This window comes from Drosophila virilis, chromosome 4 (assembly GCF_030788295.1).
Source record: "Drosophila virilis strain 15010-1051.87 chromosome 4, Dvir_AGI_RSII-ME, whole genome shotgun sequence".
NCBI classification, from domain to species: Eukaryota; Metazoa; Arthropoda; class Insecta; order Diptera; family Drosophilidae; genus Drosophila; species Drosophila virilis.
In genome coordinates, this window is record NC_091546.1 from 12,408,740 (window position 1) to 12,423,758 (window position 15,019).

The 15,019-nt window shown below is 35.4% G+C and overlaps 1 protein-coding gene across 5 annotated transcripts in view; it reads right to left on the minus strand.

Annotated features, from left to right (window-relative positions):
- The window catches only part of sky (GTPase-activating protein skywalker), a 61,779-nt gene that overhangs the window by 30,840 nt on the left and 15,920 nt on the right, over window positions 1-15,019 (minus strand). For all 5 annotated transcript variants that reach the window (XM_015172859.3, XM_015172860.3, XM_015172857.3 and 2 more), the window contains exon 2: window positions 7,583-8,096. In XM_015172859.3, coding sequence (XP_015028345.1) covers window positions 7,583-7,730 — 148 coding nt within the window. In that variant the 5' untranslated portion in view covers window positions 7,731-8,096. The remainder of the gene's footprint in view (window positions 1-7,582; window positions 8,097-15,019) is intronic.

Consider the following 15,019-nt stretch of genomic DNA (forward strand, 5'->3'; position numbering starts at 1 on the left):
TTAGTCCGCTTTAATGGGAGCCAGCTCTTGCGTTGCGCCAATGAAAATGGAAAATTGAATTGGGAATTGGGAATCGCCTCCACGTTGCCATCAATCAGTGCCGGCAGCTGGCGGATTTCAACAGCTGTTCGTCCACACAGACAAGCACTACAAATATTTATGGCTTTCAATTAGACGTGCATTTGACTTTGATTCCCATATCTAGTGAAAGGCTATATAAATAAGGCGGGCAGGGGGATGATAATTAGTCAATTGAACTAAACTTTAGTTCTTTAGTATTTTTGATTATTATTAATTTTCATTAATTTTTTGATTTTATTTACACTTTCGTTAATAATTTAATTTATTAATTGCATATTAAATTATTATTTAATTTAACTGCCAACAGTGAACAAAGCTAACAATTAATCTAGATTTAAGCAAACATTTTAAAGCCAATATACTGAAAGCTCTGCAATGCAAGCAGTGTTAGAACTGTTTGGGAATTACAGCAGAAACAATTTTAAAGTATCAATCTAAATGCAGTTTAACTAAAAAAAATGTTGAACATTTTTGTTTTTCAATTTTGGTTTTAGAAAGAATTTCCAAAAATCGATCTATATTCAATGCAACTAGAAATGGGTTCGAAACATGTTTTGATTTGTAAGAAATTTAACTATTATTGCGAATATTACCTAAAGTTTTTGACAGTTAAATATGCTCTAGATCGGCCATAAAATGATTAACAACCAAGTCACTTTTTTTTTTGGACGAACGCCGAGAGCCCGGGCGAGAATTCGCGAGATCTTTTCACACGCAAACTGTCGTGACTTGGCGCACGAACACACACACTCACACACACACACACACTTGGATAGATCAGCTGCCTTTTGGCTGGCATTATTAATAAATCTACTGCCCCGCCGGCTACACTAACCCCTTTCCACCCGACCACCCGAAACCCCTATCAAACGTAGGCGTTGATTGTTTTATGTGAGTACGGATCAAAGCAACAAAAAGCGATTTCAGCATTGGAGAAGAGGCTGGAGAGTGGCCAGCAAGTGGGCGTGCCGTGTCACTTTAACGGATTTGAACTCTGAACTTGCCAAAAATGAAATAAAAAGAAAGAAATGACAAACGAAAATAACAAAGCGCATATATCACATGTTTGCATATCAAAATTGCCTTAATCATTTTAATTGGACTAATCTAATCATGAGGAACAGCAAAAGGAAACCAAAAATAAACATAAGAAAAACAATTTATACAATGAGGCATATTCTGTTTTTAATCTTTAATCCGTTTAAAGTTATCAAAAAAAAAAAAAACAAAAATGCTGTTCAAGTGGATGATTCTTTCAATTTGGATTTCAGTTTCTGCCCCCCCCTCTCACTTACACCCTTCCTCCCCCAATCCCTTACGCTCTCCCCCCACCCTCTGACACTGTTCTTTTAGCAGCGGTCAAAACGGTCAAATTTTGATTTTAAGAAATACATTTATTGAGAATAATACTAAAGAAAAAAAATTATTCTGGCGTAGAATATATGTATGTTTGAGACATTTATAAATATTTTAAGATATATATTATATAATTTAAAAAAAAAAAAAACTGCCATCGCCCACCCAAAAAGGCAGAAAAATAAATCAAAACGAAATATAACAAGAAAGTGGGCATATTTTTAGCACGCCGAAGTTTTAATACCCTTGTGGACAGCTATGCGATAAAAGGGAAGCTCGTAAATGTTGACTATGATGAAAATATTGTGGAGAACCAAATATTTTACCTATCTCTTCAATGACAGCTATAGCATATAGTGGCTCGATGTTTATAGGATTTTCCATACATGCACAGTGAATCTTATAAATAAAGCTGACAGATGGACCTGACTATATAAGATCGGCTATTGATGCTAATCAGGAATATATATATATATAGTTTATGGGATCGTAATTGTCTCCTTGTGTGCGTTGCACACTTTATAACGAAATAATAATACCCTCTGCAAGGGTATAAGAACCACAACAAGGAATCATAAGGCGAAAAGACGATTCACAAAAATTCTTTAAAACTGGTTTGGGGCAGTTACAGAAACGGATTCCTCGACGGATTCGCACACTTCTCGCATATTTATAGATGGGGGCACGTGCTCCCATTGACGTGAGGGCAAAGGCGTAGAAGGGGGCGGGGCGGCGAAAGAGGCAAATTGATTACATTTTATGCTACGCTCCGTTCGCGCTGCTCGACCAGATTTATCGAGAGAAGCGAACGCGTGTGGCACTTATGATATATCCGGACATATTTCTATATATATCGCAAATATATACATATATAAATATATATATGCCATGGCCCGATCTGCGGAAAGTTTTCATTTGGCAAAAATTGAAAAATAAATAAAATATCATGGAACACTTTTTATCAAGAGGCTCGGAGAAAATGCCTGCATTTTACGATGTTTTCCTTTTGCTTTTTGAATTGAAAACAAATAAGTATAAATATATATATGCATCATATAGAGTATATAGTGTATATTTTAACGAACATAATTTCAACAAATCTCTCGTCGTTTCGCGTCACGAGTGAACGAAAACATTGCTCTCCGTTTTTCGTAAGCAAAAATTCTGCTTGGCAAAAGCAAATAAATATTAAATCTTAAGCCCATAAACTTAATGTCGAATACCATATTCGTACATATACTATATAATCGATGCCATAGAGATGGCACGCGGCCTGTGACAGGAGACTCTTTAAAATAAATATATGTATATAGTTTGTTTTTGGGCTATAGTAAGAAGATTATAGCTTATACGAGAATCTCAATGGGTTGTTGCACAGTTTTTCTTGCTAAAAGATTGAATATAATTTAATAAAATAAAGAGATTTCGGAAAAAGGTTTTGCCGGAAAATGTTATTAGAAAATTCGTCAGGAATGTATAGAAAACCAATATATATATACATTTTTAAACGCTTCAAGGATTATATGGATCTAGCTACAATTATACAATTTAATGAAATTGGGAAAAAGTAAGAAGCCTTGACTAGACTCGGGACTTGTGGAGTTCAAGGTGGTATGGGTGGATTTGAATCTTTCACAGTGGGAGCACCAAACATGCCACGGGCAAGGCCGGGGAATACCGACTGTTGTCGCATATTTGAGCAAAGATCATTTGAAAGTTACGTCTGGCTGTGACGTGTGCTGAAAATGTGGCCAAGATAAATTGTTAACAGCTCTTATGAATGATATTACTCACGCAAGCAAAAATAACTCGAATGTATTTAACATTTATATGGAAAACAGCTCAAAAATTATAAAAGCATTTTACAAATTTTCTGACTAGTAATTAATTTAATTTTTTATTGATTCTAAAAATCGTAATACAACATTTTGCCTAATAGCTTTAGTTGATAATTTCACATCACATGTTTAGCTGCTGAGTTCAATATGAAATTTTATCACGACGCAGAAAAATGAAGAAAAATCATTAAGCAAAACTGAAAAACGAGGCAGCAAAAAAAAAAAATGGCAGCGGGGTGCGGGGGAAATGAAAAGAAAATTGCATTTATTTTTAAACAAATTAATTGGCCGCTCGCCAACTGCCATAAAAACGTTTGTGTTTTGCTAACTATGCGAGCGACAATAACAACAAATACAACGAACAAATTCTTTAGCATTATGTCAAACAAAAATATGTGTAGATACTTCACATACACATACATATGTCGGAGAGCAGAGATATTGCAAATTGGAATTTCCCACGTTGAAATGCCGAAATAATTACAATGCCAATTATAATTCTTAAAAGGAATCAAATATATATAGATATATATATATATATATATTGTGTGCCATACACAGATTATAAGCGAATGTGCAAGACCTGTTTACGTTCAGAATGAAAATAAATAACCAAATTCAAAATCAAAATCAAGGCCAATGTCGTCTCAACGGCTCTAAGTAGCTTCCACTAATGCATTGGATCGGCCGATTGGCTCGATTGGCCCGATTGCAATTCCAATCGCAAATGGCATTAATGCATGTTGGCAATTTGACAAAATATAACCAAGTGCAAGATTCGATAAAACAATAAATAAAAGAGGAATATCATAAACAAGCATTCACCACTTGCGAAATACCCTGTGCACGGGTAGCTGCAAAACTGGGCCATGCTGGCCAAATTCTCTGGAATTGAATTGTTTCAATAAAATTTTCAAAATATCTGATATATATATTCTTTATCAGCAGCAATAGCCGCATCGATCTAGCCTTGTCCGTCTGTAGGTCCTTATGATCGCAGAGCCTATAGGAGCTAGAGCTAGGCAAATCGCGATAAAAGATATCTTCCTCCTGTTTCGAAATTCTATTTTAATTTAGCAAATCTCTTAGGATTGAATGTCCAGATTCTGCAAACCTTACATTACGCTACTAGAATAGTACAAACAAATCAAGCATCTTTCATTTTATAACCGACTTAAGCGCTTAGCGTGAACTGCATTTGGGTATCAGGGTATCCCCAAGTCGGGCTCTCCCGAATAGAGCATATTTGCTTCTTACTAGGCCTGTTTATAGTAACCACTGTGATGGCTCACAAAAGGGCACAGAAAATATGGACTCGGCATTGAACATGTTGGCAATAGCTTCTATTAGCCCCTACTGGAAGGTGTGAGCTATCAACCCATTGCATATTTTACAAATACAGGGTGTAGATGGCGTATAATTACATCCTCAAAACATTCCTAAACAACTCACGTATTGTATTACAAAGTAAAATGTAAAATCTAATTGTATTTGCTGTGTCATAGAAATTGAATTGATTTTTGCTTTTGCCATTTAGTCAACTTTTGTCACAGAAATTAATTTTCTTTTAAGCAAATATTTATCCATATACGAATTATAACCAACTGCTGTGGTTATTAACAATGTAGGTCAATGGGTTGTATGACCTTCATTATCAGCACATTTCGTATTTCCATTGATAAGCTCTGATTGTTGATTAGTTGGCCAACTTTCAAATGTTTGTACAATTTTCTTGGCCCTTTCAAATAAGGCCAACACGAAAGGGCAAAACAGCTGTAAAATGCGTGCAAAGTGCAAAATTAATTTCTGTTAAAAGTTTATGTTAATTGCAATTTGCATTTTGCAATCTAAACAAACGGATTTCACGGAGCGCCGAAAATAAAATCCTATTGAGTAAACAAAAAATTAACTGAGCGTAGCGCAAACAATATTTTAAAATTGTTTTTCATATTTTGTAACTAAAACAAAAGGCTCAAATTATGTAAGAGCCAGAATTTAAAGATTTGTGTATTCCACTTGAAATATGTTGCAGTAAAAAAACAATTATAAATTCTTTGGGAAATTTTAAAATTTAAGCTAACTCAAGCGACTGGACAATACTCTACTTCAGGCTTGGGAAAAGTAAATTGAACTGATTTTAAAACTGAAGAAAATCTCTAAGAAAAAAACAAAAATTATTATTAAATAGGACTTCCACAGCTTTTCCGCTAAAGCCATCCAATTTGTTTAATTCATTGCTCAGCCTGTAGACTCAGAACAGAGTATCGGGAAGTCAGTAGATTGCGACTACAATTATCATCATTTCTGGACTTACTTTGATTCTAATTGCATATCATCCCATTGATTCTGCCATATTTACAGGGTGTGTTCTAGTTCAGCTCATTTTCGACTCATTTAAGGTTCTCGCTGTTGAGTTTCGATTAAATAATGTTTCAATGTTTATGTTTACGCAAAGCTGTTAGCATAATTTGACATGCTGCATTCGGGCTACTTTTTTCTAATTTTCTTTTCCACTTGCGTGCTTTAATAGTTCACAAAAACAAATAATTTTAACGGCTCGATTGGGGGAAAAAAAATTGTAAAACATTAAAAATAAGCAAAAACCAGTGTGCAGTCCAATATTGCGCACAAGGAATCGAGTTGAAACATTTGGCCGGTTCGGCCAGTTGTATTACATACCCTTGCACAGTAGAGTACTATGATTTTGTCAAGAAAAGTGAACAGCAGAAGGTTGCGACTGACTATATATACAAGGTATTTATTAAGCCTTGTCTGTTTGTCTTTTCAAGTGCAGAAAAGTTTCTCAGTTTTAAAGCATTTTTCGTAGTTAGGGGATCGAGGCAAAATAGTTGTCATAGGAAAGATCTGTTAAGAGTTAAGCTCTTGTATACTAAACTTATTTGTTTTTAAGCTACCTTGTCGAAACTCCACACTAACTTGTTTCACTTGACTTCTTATATAAAAAAGAAATTCCATCAATATCCGTTTGCTTTCTCGTTAAAATCTCTTGAAAGATTGGAACACAGAAAAATCAAATATCTTCTCTCATATTTGAAAAGAGTATTTAATCTTCGATATGCCGCAAGTTTTTTCTAGTTTTTTATTTATTTATTTAATTTTTTTTTGGCAAGTCGGCCTGGCCAGGCGGTAGAAACCATATTAGCCCGTAATTATTACAAATGCCTATATTTAATTTGTTTTGCTTGTACAAAATTTCATTTGTGCGTTTTTTGTTTGTATTTTTCCATTTCTGTTTCTGTTGCCGTTTATTGATTAATGAATTTTAGTCGGCGGCAAAGCACACAAACAAATAATCTTTCATGCAATGCATAAACTAATATTTCACTCAAAATACATTTTCTGCAGCGTTCTGAAAACACGTGTGTGCTCAATGCTATATAAACACAGGCACCACAATACCTGCACACATGCAAACATATATATATATCATACATATATATGCCCAGATTATGGCCATATCTATAGAAGATCAATTCACATTTTGCGTGGGTGCGTGGTAGTCGTTTAAGTTTCGACCTTTCATTGTTTTAAATTTTATATTTGTTGCAAAAAGAGCTCATTAAAACGCGAGCTCGCATATTGTTTTAGCCCAGAATTTATGCGCCTGCTGTTCAGTTTTTTAATGTATATATGCATATATCATTTTTGTTGTTGTTTGTTTATTGTTTTTCTGAGCAGCTCTCAAATTGATGAGTGGAAAATGTTGCCCATTTGAAAAGCTTCTAATTTGCATGTCTCTAGATAACTTTGTATGTAAGTTGGAGTTTCAAAAACAAAAATATATTAATACGCTCTATACAACCGATTACACAGTTTAAAGAAGGCAAGAAGCTTTTCAGACAGGCTTTAAGCATCAAGTAACAAATTTTGTAAATAAAAGCTTTAATTTTCCCTTCTTGCCTTTAATATATATGAATATTGTACTCGAACTTTTCACCAAAAGCTTTCTCTAATCCAGTGTAAAATGTAAAAGTAGCTTAAAGCCTTTTACTAATTACTGCAAGCAATAAAATTCAATTTGTATGTAACTTTCCTTCTTAACTAATAGTTTTCTTTAAATCCAGTCTAAAATGGAAATGCTTCTCCAAAAATATATGGATATTGTACGTCTGTTTCCTTTTTCTAGCTTTAAGTGTAAAAGTAGCTTAAAGCTTTTATGTTACTACGGTTACGCTATAAATTTTGTTCATTCGAAACGTGTACTTAACTTTTTCCAACAGATCTTATTGTAAATTATATTAGTCTTGATAACCTTAACAACTATTTAAAATATTCATTCGACTCACCAGTTTGCTTTGGTAGAGAGTAAAAATCGAGTGTTTTGATTTCCGATGTTTCCACATGCGGCGCGAATCCCTCGTATAAATCGCTTTCCTCCACAATGCCGCTCAGCTTGTCGGCCTGCGCCGATGTATCGGCGCGATGGTAGGGCATCTTCTTAGCCAGTGTTTTCTTCTTAACTGTCTCCGTTTTTGAGCAGTGTATGCCTGTGGCTCCTTAGTAAATAGGTGTGTTAGCAGTTGATTTTCTTATTTCTTAAGAGCTTGCGTTTCGTTTCGGCGCAATTTCTGTCGTTATTTTCAGTATTTGTTAATTTTGTGACTAGATCAACTTTATTTGCAGTTGGTTGTGATTTTTTGTTGGTTTTGCTGTTGTTGTTGTTGTTGTTTATGTGGCAGTTATGGAGACAGAAACACTCCAATACGATGATGCCGCGCGGAATTCATTATAATGAACGATTTAAAACAAATACTGCGCGAGCATATTGTTGTACATAATCAATGAGTGGCGCTTCAGGGTCTGCAAAAGATAAGAAGAGAACGGATTATAAGTAAAATAGGTTTAAACATTTCACTAACTGTATTTAATCATTGCGAGGTGCATTTTTAGAACCAGTGCATGGTTCTAACTGACTTTAAAATACGCAAAAAAGAATATTGGTTCATAATAAAGTTGTCACAGTTTCTGACAAAGTGTTGAACAAAAAACAAAAAGGTTTGAAAATTCGCTCAGCTTTTGATGTAAAAAAAGGTTATAGATTATAAGTGAGGTTTATGTTGAGATAAGCCTTACTTTGCAGATGGATCCGATCGAAACATTCTTATTGATTTGGAGCATCAAAAGGTATAAAAAAAAGGGTATAAAACCTCCAATAGGGTATAAAAACATCTAAAACAATACAGCTATAATGTGGGCTGTGGCCTGTGTGGCTTTGGCGTCAGAGCGTCGGGCCAACGAGCAAATAGCCGCCGGTTCAAATTCAGCAGCAGTTGTCAATGCATGCCTTTTATTTGTTATTATACAATAATAATAAAAATAAAACAGTTGCAAAGTAATAGTGGGCAAACAAGCTAAGCTAAGCTAAGTTACAATTTAAGCTGATTTCTTGCCAAGACTTTTGGGGCATGGATTTTGCTGTCTCAGCGGGTTTTCAGTCAAGACAAACGGCATGCCGGCTAGTGGGTTAAAAATCTTATCAGCTTATTTATTGTTTATTATCATTTAAATGTTTGGCATTCCAAGTTACGCCAAGTAAACAAAAATCCGTGTAATCCAATCATCATTCATCAGTCAGACAAACGAGCGGGTGGCAATGAATCCATATACTTTTTATGTGCGTCCGTATATATATATATATATAAATATTTGTATATATATATAGTCCTTGTCACTCACACCCGCACGGAGGAGATCTGAATTGGACGATTGGTTCAATGACACGCATGAAAAACAACTGGGAACATTTCAATTCATTTGGGCCAACACAACCCAAATTCCAATTGTAGACAAGGCGTCGGGCGTCGGGCGCCTCTGGGCCATAAAATACATGAAACGGCATTAAATGCCAGCAGCAATAAAAATCTCAACTGGCCGGAGAGTTAAATGTGCGGCATATAAATACAGCCTGAAAGTACTTATGAGGCTCCCAAATGTCGCGTCTTAGTCAACTGACGCTGAGGGTGGACACGGCCAGCAGCCGGTTCTGATTTCGATTTCAGTTTCGATATCTAATTAGTATTTGGCAAGCCCGCAAACCGGCACAGATATATCTCGATTGCTCATAAAAAATACCTTAAATATATATAATATACGTTGCCGCAAATACAAATCACTTGGAAGTACGTTTAAAATAAATGTCAGCCAATATTTGTTTAAATGAACTTGCCGAAAGCAAAACAAAAAGTTGTAAAAATCAATTTTGCATTAGAAAGTCAATTTGGGAAATTATTGTGCTGCAAAAAGTATAAATAATTATAAACTAAAAACAACTTTTTTCTTTTTATTAATATTATTAATATTTTTTTAAGCCTCTTTTGATTTGCTAAAAACAGAAGCTTTTGTGTAATATAAGGCTGCAGAACTCTTTAATTTGCGATCAGACAATGACAAAATATTTCGGATATATAAAAACAAATATTGCGACTATGCGCACTGCATAAGTAATTATAATAAAATATTCATTTGCACACGCTGCGTATACTCATTTGCTTTAATTATGCTACACGAATGCAATATTTATGTGCTAGATTCATTAAGATATATTTTAATTTGAATATAAATGAAAGTAATTCCATTAAGTTCCAATACAAATTCCAAAAGTCAATTACAAAATGCTAAACACTATTTTCATATACGCTGCGTATACTTAATAAATATATATTCTACAACACACGCTGCATTTAAGCTCAATCCAAGCGAATAATACTAAACGAAATAACAACTAAAAGTTTGCCGCCTGACTAAAAACCGAAACAAAAACATGTAAATGTGCCCGCGACGGGAAAGTTCGCCTAAGGGATACCCTGTACCTTTTTCTAACAACACCAAATGGAAGAATGTGTCAGATTTGGTGTTCTAGCTTAAAACCAAAGCAGCATTTCGATATAGATTTTTATCGATTGCTTGGAAACATTGTAAGTTATCGACTATCGAAAAGAAACTCGCGCTGCGCGGGAGGATCACGCTTCATATCTGTAGCTCCTCTAGATGCAGAGATCGACGTGTTAATACACAAGCATCATACCCTTTTTGCCCATTTTCAGGGTATTAAAACGATATAGTTTTTCAAATATTTGTATTTTTGTTTTGTTAGTTTGCTTCTGCGCGTCGCGTTAAAATTTTGTCGAATGCTTTCATTTCATCGCCTGTGCCGCAATTCGCATGCTAAATAACTGCGTGGAGGGTGCACGAACTGCCCTCTCCCCGCCAGTCTGATGCCCCACGCCCCACTCTCACGGCTACTGTGAGTAAAAACAAAAGCTAAATGCGAAAATTGAATTGCAAATTTCAATTGAAATTCTGCGCACGTTTCAAAAAACCGAAGCGACCAGCAACAAACACTGAAATAACAACAATAACAATAACAAGAACAATGCGAGTTCAACAACAAATACTTCTTTCAGTTTCATTTGACACTTTTAATGATTTCGCTTGTCAACAACATTCAGTTAGTTCGCAGAGTTTGGGGTGGCGGCTTTTTGCGAAGTGTGGGAGGGCAAGCGAGGGGTGCACATTGACGAACTAGACAGACGGGCCTGATAGATCGTTGCGTTCCGACTGACTTGACAAGAGGTGTTAAACACACACAATGTGAGAGACAGCTGCCTGCCAATCGAGCAAACACTTATCGGATTGATAAGGCTGATAAGGTGAGGGAGACAGGGGGGTGGGGGGGTGGGTAGAGTAAAACAAACAATAGATATTTGTTAAATTTGGTCAGCACTTAATTTAGTAACTGGCAGTAGTGGGAAAGGTAGCGCTGATTAAATGATTTATGTACTAGTTAAAGCTACATGATAATCGCATTAGATTATAAATTAAATCTCGTATTTTGCAACTTTTGATTTGTCTAAGAGCGAAGCATAAATAAATTTAATAAATACATTTTTGATTTTTACCTATTGAAAAGATATTACTTATTATTTCCTTATATGTTAAATGAAACAAGCATAAGCATGTCCACTTACTTTGGACAAAGTTGATGAAGTTTATTAACTCAAACAAACTGATTATTCGAATTTATTGCAGCTTATCAGCGATACAATTTTGCTGCACAGGTTTGAAGATAAGTTAATTATATAGACACAGATTAATTAAAGAATTTCTAATACAAATAATAAATTCGCTAATGACAGAATCACGTAATTATTCTAGTTAGAAATTGGTTTCTTACCTCGGGTAGCTTATCAAAGGGGTCGCACAGAGCCTCAATATCAAACTGATAAAACAAACTAAAGATCGCGGGCATACAAGCTTAATTGGCGTACAGTAAGGCCTCATTAGTTGGCAATAGTTGCAATTTGTGCTTAAGTATATAATTTAATTTGAATCCATGTGCAAACTTCATATGTATGTCAATATTATGCTAGTTTCGCATTTCAAGGTGCCTCGACTCTCAATTTATAACTGTTGCAAGCAACAATTACGAGGGACAGAGAGATGGAGAGAGAGAGAGAGGGGCGAGGTACATAAGTGCATATATAAAAAGACTTGTATATAGAGTTATTAGCAAATGTTTACATTTAAGCTATGTTGACTGTGTTTCGCGAGACATTTGTTGACTCGACGCTTGCAATTGACAAATGTTCGTTATCAAGTCGCAAATGTTGCAGTTAATTTAAGCAAATGCAATCAAATCAAATCGAATCAGCGCTCAGGCAGGTTTAAAAACTTTAAACGAATGCCGCAAGTCAATTGAATTCAATTGGACAAACGCAAATGACAAAAAAGACAAGAAAAACCTAACGAGATAATAATTGCTTTTACATTATTTGATTAGTCCGCCCTCAAGAGAACCAACAATACGAAGCACAGCAAAGCGCAGCTAATTAAAACGTTTAGTCGCATCGGAGGTCAGCCTGCCTCTGCCACGCCTGCCTCTGGCCCACTCCAAATAGATATGGACAACGAAAATTTAAACAACACGACTCGACATGCACGAACATGTGTGATGGAAATAATGCTCAAGGCATTAGCATACTCATTTAAAAATTAGCTTAAAAGTTTATGGATTTATCCCATGCACTATCTACAGAAGACAGGCTCACTTGATCTGAAACTTGCAGATATTGCAAAGACATTCATAAAGCTATCATACTCAAAAAGTGAGTTAAACTAAGTTGCATCTCGAAATTGTGAATTATTGAGTTACTTCACAGTGTTGCAAAACGAAATTAAAAAGCAATAATGTTCGTGTTCAACTAAAATTGTAAAAACTCAGCATTGCAATTCACCAAAAAAAGCATATTTGTCATAAAAATAAATTTTAAAATGTTTGCCACACTTACTGTCAGCATTAAGAAACATTTTGTAATATTACTCAAACAGGCAAACAGAACAGAGCTTTTTTTTAGAAATATGACGCAACATTTATGACGTCATAAAAGTGTTTGTGGTCACACAACAAAATTTGCCTAAACGGTCGCGTCGCCAAGAAACAGCTTCAAATTATTACAGAAAGGAAACAAAATGTTAGAAAATACAAAATAATTAGTTATATCGAAGTAACAACAGAAAAAATGAAACTAAATACTTTGAAGATAATTAAATGTATATAAATATATATTCTTTCAATCTTGTAGAGTCTTATAACGTACATTTTGTATATTGATCCGCGCGCAAATGCGACACGTTTCCACATTTAAATATAAGTATCTCCGTCTAAAGACAGTTGCTGCGATTAAACATGGCGGCTGCCACCGGCAAAGTGTCAGCACCTATTGAGTTTTTCAGTAGCCGCAGCATAAACAAGTCAATTAGTTTTCATTTGCATTGCGCGGGAGCAAGTTGCTAGACACACAAATAGATCGTTGTCTGAGCCACAAAAAAAAAAAAAATAAATAAAAAAAATGGCAAAGCGTTTCTGTTAATCAAGAGCTCATTCCGAGTAATTCAGCAAGCAAATGGGCAGCACTTAACACACATTAGGCGCTCGCAGCCAGAAGCTGACTGTTACGAGGCTCGCACCCACGCGAATGACGCAACGTGCAACCTGCAACGTGCCGCACTGCACTTAGGACGGGGAAACTTAACGCTCGTCTTGCAATTGTTTAGACAATTTTAATGTCAGTTTGTGAATAGCGCTACAAGAGCAAAACTTTCCATTGTTTACCCCATTGCATTACAAATTTATGAATGTCATTGGTCTGATGATGCCTGATGACGGTGTTGCTTAATGTCAAAGTGCAAAGTTAGTGTTGCGACTGGACACACCCCAACTAAATCTGAGAAGCGCGGCAAGTAAAGCATTTACTGACCTTGAAAAATATTCCTCTTGCAACTATATAGTATGAATGTGCTTAACTATTTTATGATATGTGCTCATACAAAAGACTTTCACTTGAGCTATTGGAACTAGTTCTAATTGGTGAACTGACCTACTTTATTTTAAAAAAGGCAACCTTATTCTGATATACATTAAATAACATCTTAAATTTTATAATTTAATTAATTATTACTTAATAAACCCTTTTGGAACCGAAACCTAAAAAGTAAGTTGAACCTTGGACCTACTGGAACCGAAAACTTAAAAGTAACTAAGTTGTGAGTCATTTCAATGACTGTTATCCTTGGTTCGAAACGAATCAATTTCACCTCAGCTATTTTGAAATGAAAAGAGTTGCATACAACTTAAGATTATCTATTCAACTGAAACCCAAAAAGTGAAGCAAGCTGTGGAACATTTCTATAAATGTTGTTTTTACCTCTAATCGAATTCCTTTTGCCTCAGTTAGTTTGAAGTGAAATTGTTTCACCCACATGAACACAATTCAGTTTTCCATTTTCCGTTTTCAAATACCAAATTTAATTACAGTTGAGTACAACTACAAGTTGGCAACTAGGTCACTAAACTGAACTAAACCGTCAACGCTTTTATGAGTTTTAGACACACTTGAGCCAAATTTGCATACGATATGAGGTATGTTTGTGTGTGTAGAGGGTGTGTGCCTAGGCAAAAAAAGAAAAATGAAAAGCGTTCTAGAATGGCGCTTCGACGACTTAACTGGGCTAAGCAGCTGCCAGCTGTCAATTATCACAACCCTTGTCCCGAGAGTGCAATGACTTACCAGCCGGCCCACGTACCCCCCAGGGCCAACATAATAATAAAACTGTGTCAATTTTACTTTTTTTGCAAAAAAAAAAGTAAAACATTATATAAATAAATAAAAATTGAAAATTAAATCAAGTTAGGAAAAAGCACAGAAGATTCAGTATCCTAGCAATTTTATATGTACACGTAAAAAAGAAAAAACTGGAACATATCTGTTAGAGGTATATTTTATACAAGTTTTCACTTAAATATCAGAAAGTACTATTGTTCGCAAGACTCTATGCACATACTTAAAGTTTTTAAAGAAAAAAAAAGTTGCATGTCTGATAACAAAATTAAACTAACCCTTGAAAGGGTATAACAAGAAATAGAAATTATGCCGTCATATGCCGCAGTAAGCCCTTAAAGTACGTGAAAACAACGAATATCACGATGTGGGCCAACAGCGAGCACATTGAGAGTGTCGCTCCATAAGGTAGGGAGAAGAGTGAGCGGAGAGGGGCTGTGCGGGTGGCAACAGCTGGAAAGGACGCTTTACGTCAGCAGCAGAGCAAATACAAAATACACAGTAACTAGAACTGCGTGGAGACATGAATAGTAAGGTAGAGAGAGCGGAAGAGAGGGTGGGCGGTAGCGACAGAGTTGGAGACTGAGCCAGAGGCGAGCCAAAGAG